Source organism: Branchiostoma floridae, chromosome 9 (genome assembly GCF_000003815.2).
Source record: "Branchiostoma floridae strain S238N-H82 chromosome 9, Bfl_VNyyK, whole genome shotgun sequence".
NCBI classification, from domain to species: domain Eukaryota; kingdom Metazoa; phylum Chordata; class Leptocardii; order Amphioxiformes; family Branchiostomatidae; genus Branchiostoma; species Branchiostoma floridae.
In genome coordinates, this window is record NC_049987.1 from 6,057,862 (window position 1) to 6,069,842 (window position 11,981).

The window sequence follows — 11,981 nt, forward strand, 5'->3', positions numbered from 1 at the left end:
TGCATAATGCTCTTGTTAGTAGCTGACATCCCGGAATTCAGCAATTTATTACTTTTGTTCAATGACTGGCCCCCAACTGTTTGATGATCTCATTTTTTTCTTTCTAGTTAGCATGATATATTTTCACTAATAGAATAATGTATCAAAACACTTGGTCATTAGTAGTATATTGCACTTCATTTCTCTTTTGTATCTTTCTGTATTTTCTGTAATTTTTACCAATTAATATGTTTGATATATGTTTGAAACAAATAGTTCAGATAATTCAGTTATTTGAATTGAACAGTACACACCTACTTACAAGAACAGTATCTACAATTTTTATTTGGAATGGGGACTTCTTCAGCAAAACATCTTCACATAGAACTATTATATAGTATTAGAAGAACCCAACACACGTACTGTGAAGAGTAGGGGGTGACCCAGTGTGCTTGGTTATTGGCCAGATAAGCCAAATTGCACTACTGTAGTCTGTACTGCTTCCTAGCTAATGGGAAAGATTCGTGCATCCCCCAGTCTGAGGTAACCCCCTTTATCTTCCTTTTTTTTTACCTTTTAGGCTTTACCTTTCAAGTGCCCCTTGCAATGGGGTGACAATGTACTCATTTACCAAGAAGTCAAACATCTGGACTAACTGAGGAAATATGTTTGAACTTCTTTAGATACAGCTCAAACCACCTGGGTCCACCTGGTTACCGGATCTTAGAGCTTAGGTGAGCAACAAAACTGCCAAATCATTGTCAAACTTGAACTTCTACTTACGCATTGACATGGGCACTAAATAAATATGCAGTCACTAGCCATGGCAAATAATGTCCACCTACAACACTGAAATGTGCAGAGAAATCTTTGAGACTGCAAGAAAAAAGTTGCTAATTTTCAAGAAAAACATCTTCTTTGACTTGAGGTATTTTTCCTCAAAATTGACTGAAGAAGCAAGTAATACAATCTCAGTATTATGAATCATAGATTGTAATAAATGAATATTCAGTATTTGAATCATTGGAACCTTGGACAATGGTTTAGTTTAGACAAACTTGAACCATTTGTACAGTGTTTGCCACAAAATCTGGACTGAGTCTATCACCAAAAAATAACAAATTGATTTGACCTTCAACAGATATACTTTCCAGGATAGCAAGAAAAGTAGTTACACTTGATCGTAAAATCTTGATGACAAGGGTATTGAACAACCTTAATTTTGAAGAGTAAAAACTATACCAACTGATTTGATACTGCCTAACAAGGATATGATTTCCAACGTACCAAAAAAGTATGGATTGAAATCCATCTCTAAATCTCTAAACGTGAATGTCCTGCAGATTGAACAATATTACGTTATACCTGAGAAAATACACCAAACCAAGAAACTGATTTGATATTGCCTAACACAGATATAATTCCTCAGATATCGCGCAACACTATGGAGTGTGCCCCTCCCCTCTGACATGGAGATCAACTGACTTCTAACCCAAGTTCAACCCTGCACGGCATTGCCTTTCCTGCCAGCTGTCTACATGGCCCAGATTTGATCTGTAAACTGAGAAATCTGAACCGCCAACATGTCACACCGTCCACCATTTCCGGATAGAAACAACGACAGGAACGACGACTATGTGCCTCACCGGAAAAGGTTTCACCGAGAGAGAGAAAAAAAATCAGTTTCTTGTAAAAGTATTTTTGAGTAGGTGGGAGGGGGGTGGGGCCGGGCTGTGTGAGTGGATTTAAGTCGAGTGGTGAACAAAACTAGGGGTATGTCTGCCCCGCCCCGTCTTGGATCAGATAAAAACGGGTCAACTGTGAAATTTTAAGACGTTTTTTTTCTCACCTGTTTTTCTTCGTTGTCGTCGACCAGCATATCTTCCGTGCTCCCAGCGCCACCCTAAGACGACACACAAAAATGCACACGAGTCAAATCAGCTGTTTTTTACTCACTTCTAGCCGTACGTGCAGAATTTTTAGCCCAGGTGGCAAGCTTCGCTAACAAGTCGAAGGTTCTGACAAACAGGTTGGGTAGGGGGCGGCTGGCTCGCGCCAAAACAGACGACCGACTCGCTCAACTTGTACGTACGGGAAAAGGGACGACATACCTCCGCCTCTTCCTTCATGGGCATCTTCTGCCACGGGTCTGCGTACTGCGCCAATGGCATGACGACAGCGTCTTCCCCCTCCCCACCGTGCACCCAGTAACTCCACTGGAATTGGAAGGAAATGACGCCGAGAAATCCGCGAGTTTTTCAGGTAAAAAAAGAGAAGATCTGGGGTTCTGCAGGCAGACCGGAGTCTTTCAAAATGGCGAGCGACCGGAAGGAGGATGAGAGCGAGGCTGGGGTCAGATTCCTCATTTGCATACCTTATGAATTATTCATGACTCTTAAGGTGTCGGTGTTTTACTCTATAATAGGGCAAAAGTCATGAATGTGTAAGCTGAAATCACTGATTTAATCAACTCGATAACTAGAGAGAAAATCCTTATCCATTTGAAACGTAACACTTCATGTCTATAGTTCGATATTCTTACTCTAACGTTAAGGTTTAACGTTACCATTTCTGATCGAAGTCCTATTAACAAAACAACTGTGAACTTGCAAATTTAGCTTCTATAATTATGGAAAGGCTTGAAAGTTGAATTAGAAAAGGGTTCAGCTAGATAATTATGAAGTGAGAAATAAATTTCCACGCCATTTTGCTTCGCCAAAGCGGCCGACTATGTGCGCTCTCACGAATTCTAACAAAGAGGTCGAAATATAAATCCAGCTTAATTGTAACAATAGACGCACGTCAACACAAAGGTTCTTTCCCTGAGAGATTTGGACCTTTCTCCGTCGGTGACGACTGAAGCTGGTTAATTGGCCTCGCGTTATTCTAGCGGCTTGTGAGGAAAAGCTGCTGAAGGCCTGAGGATTTCTATTTAGTAATCACCAAGCAGATGTAAAGTATCCGGATCAGTCTTCACTAGTACGTGTTTTTGCAAAATATGATACATCTACTAGTAACGTTATCTAGTAGACCATCCATTTTACTCTACGAGCACACGTTAGAAAAAGCCGTTGAACCTAGACTTCTTGTGAGGCTTACGAGTTAGGCTTTTTTTATGCTGTTTCCTTTATTGTGTGCCATTTCTCATTTTACTCGAGTACACGTTACGAGAGCCAGGAACCACGTACAAGAAGATATAAAATGTACAATTAGAAAACAGCGTATGGTAAGAAAAATAAAGCAAAGGCTCGTAGGCGATTAAGAAACTAAGGAAAGGGCACAGAATTACCCCTGACCGATTCATCCGCTTACATGTCGGACTACACATGTTACATGTATGCTTCAGACCTGTTGAGCGGCTCCGGTGCTTTGGCTTAGGAAAATCAAAGTTGTGTTTCCGCCTTTATGGCCCTGAAGAAATCATATTACGGTCGATTCATCCCCAGAGGATGTGGGCCAAACTGATCCAACAAATACAGTTATAAAACTTAAATATATCAGGACACTGACCTATTTCCAAGTCATGTTGTAATTTTACAGATATACAAGTAAACCGTACAGGCACAAAGTACATCATCAAACTTGATAAAGAACAATATTTACTACATATATTCTTACATCAATGGTTCACATACTCATTTTTTTTTCACAATGAGAATATGAAAATTTGTAAGACTCCTTTGGATACCTGTTTGCTCGTCACTCGGATATCAAACATTCTATGTCATAGCTATAGATCGATCTACATGTACCCACATTGACAAGAAGTGTTGGATCCGCGTTTGTTTTGTTTCTTTTTAAGGTCGGTCGGGTTACCAGAAACACAGCATTTCTCCCTCGGCCTGAGCGGGGGCGCAGGTGGCCGGAAATTGCCAACTGAACCAGTTTGGAGTGAATCATGCGCAGGGGAGAGATGCCACTGACAGTCCATCACTGATAACAAAACTGATCAACAAAATAGAATGAAATAAGAATTAGATAAGATGATGAGATTTGATTGATAGACAGATGTAGCGTAATATGACTATCGACACAAAAAGATGAAAGGAAACAAAGGAAATTAATAAACAAAATAAGCTTTCTATTTCTTTTCATCTTTTAGTGTCTATTGCTGCGCTATACCATTCTATATTATCCTATTCTATCCAATTTATTCTATTTTATTGAATATTGTTAAACATACAATATACCATTGATAGTCGCTTTTTTTTATCTCCTTTTATTACCAAACGTGTACATAACGATTCTGATTTACAGTTGCACTTTCACTCTTTTTTCTCCAAATATAATTGTTCAAGGCCTATTATACTATCCAAGGACTGGAATATTACGAAATAGGACAGCCATGTGGGTTAGGTGCAAGAAAGTCATTCAAGGACGGAAGTGCTGGAAACAGTTGGTTCTTCCTTATTTTTTATTCTCCACTACACACCGTAGTGCTCAGATGTGGGTTTAGGTTACTGGCAGACCATTGTGCTGTACCAGGGATAGTACATTTCTGCTGGCTGTAGGTTTATGTTACAGGTGGGCTCGTATATTGTGCCAGGGATAGTGCGACAGGGAAGTTCCAGTCTATTTCTGATTTGAGCGGTATTGTTGTTCCCCTCAATCGTCGTCATGGCAATAATATTTTTATTGCCAGTCTTGTTTTTATATACTATCGGTTTTATATACAATTCGATCGTTGAACTCTAAAATACATTTCAGCTTCTTCTGCACATTACAAGGCACTGCCTTGTGCGCATACTTTAATAAGCCTTGCTACATGTAACAAAATCTAACTTAAAGCAGCTATTCAAATTTTCAAGTATTTTTAATTTATCAAAGTGTCAAAGTGTAATAATCTAAGAATTAGCTAAAACAGTAAAAGTTAGATGGGTTAGCTAAAAAAAATCTACTCGTCTTATTTTCTATTCCCATCACGTTTTCTCTTTTTTATTGTTAGCTGTGTTTGTAAATTGCTTTTACTACGCGTAAATAGATAAAATCAAATCAAATGAAAAATCAGCGTTCTTACCCTCCGGTAGTGTGAGGTAACCATAGCAACTTATCAAGCAATAAAGGTCTGATATTCGTTCCTGTGGCTTCAATAAAGTACTCAGGGGTAGGTGAAGATCTTGTCTTACAAGATAAAGTGACAAGATCAATGTAATTTGCTCTAATGATAAAACCAATTGACAGAAACAGAGAACTTATTCCTCTCTGGACCACGTTGAGTGTACATATGCAGCAGTACTGGTAAGAAAGACTCTCAGTAGACTATAATAATAGTTTATTCAGAAGTCACAGTTGCCACATTGCAGCCAATGGCTGAATTGCGTGGGAAACTTTCCAATTCATAAAACATTACACAAGTTAAAAATGTCGAAACAGGAGCTCTAAATATACAGGTTAAAATCATTGATCAACGAAGTTTAACATGAAACAATACCATTACAGGCCATACAAATACAGGATATTTATATAAAAACTGTTCATAGAATATCGTAGGATAGTACAAATATAAAACTTTGAGGCAAATAGTTCAAAACACAAAGAGTATGTGTCAAGCGAGGGCAATGTTCATCTGAATATCTAAGCTTCCGTCGTTTCAAGCTGACAGAAAGCGATTTTTGATTTACACAAGTGGTTCCTGAGTGAGCAGTATTAGGTACATGTTGTGCCACACGTTTTGACAGGAAGTAATGACTGCGAAGTGATCGTTACCTGGATCCCCTGCAATTCTGATTGATAAGCAGCCTTTGGTGTAAGGCGAGGAGATGGTTCCCACAGCGGGATGGTTTCAAATGATACAGGAAATGGCTTCAAGAATATGAGAATGCCTACGCGGAAAGTCTTATACACGGGCAGGATATATAAGAGTGGGCGATACAAATTGGCTTCAGTTGATTTGTTGTTGAAGATTTTCGTTTTCTTTTGGATAAAATTCAGAAAGACTGCCAGTTATGAGCTCGAGCTCGTCAAGACCAATCAGATGTTTGATTTCGACTGCTTCAACTTTATATATACCTTTCGAAATGTCTTACTATTCTCAATGGTATACATACGTAACCGTAACCGACAAGACGAATGTTTTTTGTCCCTGTCTTTAAATTTCTTGATAACACATTGGTACAAGGTACAAATCAGAGTGATTTTAAAACCTCGTCCAGTAGATTTTACTTCGATGATACTACAGTTTTTTTTTCTTCCATTCGGTCTCGTATTAGATGGAATAACGAACGGATAGGCCCAACTAACAAGATATAAGATTCTTGGTCGTATTCTTCTTCTTCTTCTAAACATTAATGTACTCCAAAATACAAGAAAATAGTGCTAGATTTTGCAAAACAGACTTCAAAGACAGATTAAGCCAGATCCTGACATCTGTTTGGATACTTCATTCATTCATTCATTCATTCATTCATTCATTCATCCATTCATTAGGGAAAAGTTCCTTTGGTCACGTAGACATACACAACATGAGTTATTCCCTTTTTTAAGATTTTCTGAGGGTGGCAGCAGTTGTAATGTCGCCGTTAACACTAACAGCCTACATGTACAGTTGAGCGGGTGTATATCTTCATAGGGTTTCAAATGATGGACAAGTAATAGAGCTATTACTAGACGTAGAAGTAGTTATAATTGCTCAGAGGAACAACTGACACTTTGGTAGATACTTCTGATTGTGCAACAAAGAGTGGTATTCCGCAATCACAACCTGAGTTTAACTTCTCTCATGTTCAAAACCTGTTGCGGCACTTCGTTGTATGAAAAGAAAAAGAAATCCAAGCAGCCTCTCTTGATATACGGAGATAGGGAACCATTTCCTGTGCTTGTTGCCCCCAAACTTGAACCTGAATATTCTGCTCACGCCTGAAGGTTTAAGATTTCCCGGAACATCCGTGCAGGTGAAAGAACGGGGGTGTTTTGGTGAGTAGCACGATGTAACCTTGAGTACAGGCGCCCGCGTAAGAAATTAGTCATCCTACAGCGAATACAGAGGGAAAAACCTAACATTTATGGCTGAACCGTTTACAAATTCTAAAACACTGCCCTTCTGAGTGACACCATGCTTTTTATTATCAGTCTCGACGTAGAATGATAATCACAAATAGGAGTTCCAACCTTGAAGGACCGTAGGTTCGTTTTACGGTATCAAATTTATGCTGGTTGGTTCGTCTCTCCGATCGCTTCCCTGCCGAATACTACAAGTCTAGATCTCTTTCATCTGCACGGAAGCAATCAGAAGAGCGAACAGGGTAGGTGACAGAATAGAATAGATTCATTGCTAATATAAGTCTGGGGAGTACTATAATTATTTCAAAAAAGGTAACGTTAGTATATGAAACCTACGAAGACATCGTGCACCTGAATCGTTCACTGTTTTATATTTTCTTGATTTCAATGAGTTTTTCTGACGCGTTTCATGGGGCAAATGCAAAGATATTCCCCTCAAGATGTACCTGGAGATTGGAAATTAGGCGATTGCGAGAGGTTTTTCTACGTGGCCCTTCAGACGACTATTACGAGGAGGTAATCCTGTGTTCGCCGACGCTGTGGAGGCGGCGGAAGTCGGCAGGCCGTTACAGAGTGATTCTCGATTGACGTGAACAGGAAGTCGCTGATCTAGTTTGAGATCAAGACTTTTGGGAAAAATTAGATAATGTGACGTAGGAAGAGGCCAAGGACGAAACAAGTGGGAGATTGACTTGTTAGAATTGCAGGCACACTCTTCCTATGATTTTAGCATTACGGCGTGAGTAATCAATAACTGACCGGAAGAAACTTGTAAAACTAAACCAAACCCGGGGAAAGAAAGATAGTGATTCAGGAAAGTGAAAGTATAAAAGTCAAGGACGGAACACATGTTGCTCCCTACACAAGTGGTTGTCCATGTGAAAGTGTACATGTGTTGTAGGTTCTCTACAGGGAGCCGGCAAACTTATCGGTAGCATTAGGCTTCTTGGTAGAAACCATCAATCGTGAACACACCATACATGCTTACGGTCTTTATCCTGTGAGCGTTGTACGCCTTCTTTTCAACATGATGGAAACCAATTGTAAGATTAGATTAGTACTATCTATTATTTGAATATGACTCACGATGTAAATGTATGATTTAAAAGACAGCAAAAACACACAAAACCTACAAAATACAGTTCTTTGTAGCGCCAGCGTTCAACAAGATTTTCTTCAACTACCACAGTGGAAATCATGAGTGGTTAAGCTGTAATTTTCGACTTATCGACGCCAGTCGTTGTCAATAAATGATAACCACAGTGAGAAATTTGAGTCTCCCAATAGTCACCACCCCAGTGAAAATGGTGTATGATCAATCGTGCAACACTGGGGTGCCTGGCGAAAAGTATCAGCTGAAAACACATCCATCATACTTGCAGTTTCTATCCGGTTAGCGTTTCAATCACCAACCTATGTACGTATCACAGCGTGTGTCCTGTGTGATTAGACGTAATGGCATCGCAGTTCCAGTCCTGGGGTTACTAGTATTCCGGCTCGTTTGCACGAGAGAAATACCCCACAAGTGTGGCACTCCAGCCCATCATCATTGCGCAGCAAATATGTACGATTTTTTCTTCAAATCAGTACTTGATGTCTCTACATGTGCGCATACTGGAGAGAAAGGTTGCAGCATCGAGCCGACTGTTCAATCATGATGTTGTTCAACCATGGGGAAAACGTATCGGGTTATTTCAGGCCACGTTCTTGTTTTATTTCCGACATTCGTTCTCCTAGTCTATAAACTTCCATATAAAAAAACCTCAATATTCTCAGTACGTGTCCAAACATGAATTTTGGTATAAGGCTAGTTATTGAGGTCCTGGAGAAAAATTGCGATTTGTCGCCTCTTGAAAGAGGTGTGGTATAATCAAACAACATATATCTATCAGACTTGTCGAGCATCAAAATATCATGAAATTGCATCATTGGACTAAAGCTATGTATAAGATTCACACACAAAAAACAACAACAAATATTTTTAAGGATCAATCATGAGATTATAGACTTCCTTATGTTAATGCACGCTGTGTACGTGTGTGCACAGGGACCAATTTGGTTCTCCAGTCGAGAGGCATGCAGTCAAATCGATCCTATCTGTAAAAATTTGTTCCGAGGCAAACATGCTTCTCTCACTTTATGACCACAAATTTGACAGATACCAAACGATTTTATGACATCGCCATATCACTTTCAATAGACTGGAAAACATTTAGGGATGAGTAGCAACAGCTGGGGTTCGAACCTAAACTTCTAAGTCCAGATTTAATGTCACAAACCATATTGTACGACACATATTACGATAATCTCCTACATGCCTCATCTAAATCACACCAGATGAGAGTGAAAGTTTCGTACGCCCGTTCTCAGGTAGATGACCAAAAACTCGAGTTCATGCCAGGTCAACCTTCTTACACAACCAGACGTCTTATATAAGGGATATCTTTCCGCCTGATCTTTAGAAGCGCAATGTCAAGTCCAACAGATTAGACAGCAGTAATCCATGTGGGGCTTGCCGGCTGTGTCTCGAGTTTCCTCCCCAAATGTCACTAAGGCCATGTTGATTTGATTATATGGATGACATCCTCCGGGAACTCCAAAACTGATGCGAGCGAGCGAATAAAAAAAAAAGTTTGGCCAAAAAAAAAAAAAGTTGCCTTCAGTATGAAATCAAAGTGGCCAGGAAGGTTGAACATAGGACTAAACACACATAGTATGGTATACCATGATCCTCTGGACCTGAATTTTCTGTACTGGTACCTCCCCTAACCAACAATAGGTTTTTTTTCTTTCCGTCCTTTCACATCTTATTCTTTGACTTTAGATTCATTTTGGCATTCTATATATGGCATTAGTTATCTGTTTTCTGATACTTTTTTTCAATCTACGGAATGTTTGTGCTCATTTTACAGCTGCTTTGCACAATTTATTGTGTGGTCAAAAACTTCTCTTTTTTTTTGGAAATGGTCGAAAATTGGTGCGAGCGCGGATGTCATCCATATAATCAAATCAACGTGGCCTAATGTGCAGACATAATTGAGCCTGAACGCGATAACAGCCGACTTGTGTAACCGTGCGCACTTTATCAAGATCTGTGCGGCTCACATATTGCAAACATACCAAAGGAGGCACGAGTACAAGCCTTTACATCTGCGCATTGCAATATCAGTTACTTAATGTTTCAACTAGCTTCCACAATCTCTTGCCAGTCACAAAAGTAAGATAGTGTTTGCTGTCTGAAACGTATGAAAGTTTGCAAAAACGTCTCCGTGTGAAGTTTGTATTATGTACCTCCTCTGTGGTCTTGTCAGATACTCCCTGTGATTTATTGCATGTATATTAACAGCCACTGGGTCAGTATTAGTGAGTAATATTCTGTTCAGCACCAAGGACAGGGTAAAGACTGATAATAGTTGACCTTGCGAGAACACGGATGCACGGAAATAAGAATTAGAAAAAAACATGGATGAACTAGAAAGGCCGACATTTGCTTGAGAGCAAATACAGCATATTTCAGCCATCTCCTTCCCCAGGTCGTTGACCCCTGTGGCCATTGGAAAATGACATGAAAAATCCTCAAATGTATCGTTTTTAAGCGGTTCATGCCGCAATTTATATATGTGTCATTTGAATAAATATTTAGAGCACCCCTTTACCGAATTTCAGGTCATTTGGTTGTAAGACGAGGGTACAGGAGCCAAAAATGTCCTATTTTTGTCAAAAGATGGCCAAAAAATTGCAAAATTTGCATTTTGTTGTACTGTATGCCATAATCGTTATTGAATCCATGTGCACATATGTAGAGGGCACTCCTGTATCAAATTTCAGGTCATTTGATTGTAAAGCGAGCGTACAGGAGCCAAAAATGTCCTTTTTTTGGCAAAAAATCGCTAAATTAAGAAATTGTTGTACCTTATGCCAAAACTGTTATTGAATCTATGTAGACATGTGATCAAGGCACCTCTGTACAAAATTTCAGGTCATTCGTCTGTAATACCAGGGTACAGGGGGCCAAAATATACATAAAAATTGCCAAAAACCCCAATAAAATCATTTTAACGAAAGATATGGAAAAATGGAAAAAAACGCCTAAGGGTATTGACCCACTCTACGCTTGTACCAAATTTCAGGTCATTTAGTCTAGGAACGATGAAGATGATTCGATTTGAAGATTTGACAGGAGAAAAAAACATTTTTAGTCAAAAATGGCCAAAACCCCTAAAATAACTCATTTTTTAAGTGATCTATGAAGAAAGTGTTGATGGTTTTCTGTGCTTATATGTCCAATACACCTCTGTACCAAATTTCAGGTCATTAGCTTGTAATACCAGGGCACAGGGGCCCAAAATATACTTATTTTGTCTAAAAATGACCAAAACCCCTAAATATCATAAATTCTAAGGCCTCTATCAAAAAAGTGAAAAAAAACACCTGGGGGTATTTGCTATCTCTACCTCCCTGCCAAATTTCAGCTCATTTGGCCAAAAAATGAAAAAGTTGAAGGGGTTTTAAGATTTGACAGGAGGAGAAACAAAGGAAAAACAGTATATTGCATCCCATACTATGTATGGGGATTGCAATATAAAGGTAAATTGGACATATGACAACAGGACCCCATCAACACTTTCTTCATAGAGCACTTATAAAATGAGTTATTTTGGGATTTTTAGCCATTTTTAACTAAAAAATGAATATTTTTGGCTCCTATTGAAACCAAATGACCTAAAATTCGGCATGAAGGTGTGTAGGACAAGTGCCCACAAGTGCCCACAGTACTTCATTTTCCCTTTGAGCAAACATTACTTCAAATTGTTAAATTTTGGGATTTTTTCAAGGATGAAGATGGATTGCAATATGCTGTATTTGCTCCTAAGCAAATGTCGGCCTATCTTGTCATTCTAGAATGTCAACACATTACATCTCGTAGCAAATCACGACATGGCGAAACCTGTCATCTACCTTATAACTACCCCAGATATAACATGTCTGAGACATGTTAGCCT

At 39.2% G+C, this 11,981-nt stretch overlaps 1 protein-coding gene across 3 annotated transcripts in view; it reads right to left on the reverse strand.

The window, feature by feature from the left end:
• Positions 1 to 2,331, reverse strand: part of LOC118422481 (ribosomal protein S6 kinase alpha-3-like) — a 62,460-nt gene extending 60,129 nt beyond the window's left edge. For all 3 annotated transcript variants that reach the window (XM_035830092.1, XM_035830091.1, XM_035830090.1), the window contains exons 1-2: positions 2,091 to 2,331; positions 1,829 to 1,882 (exon numbers count right to left, since the gene is read on the reverse strand). In XM_035830092.1, coding sequence (XP_035685985.1) covers positions 1,829 to 1,882; positions 2,091 to 2,150 — 114 coding nt within the window. In that variant the 5' untranslated portion in view covers positions 2,151 to 2,331. The remainder of the gene's footprint in view (positions 1 to 1,828; positions 1,883 to 2,090) is intronic.
• Between the last annotated feature and the right edge of the window lie 9,650 nt (positions 2,332 to 11,981).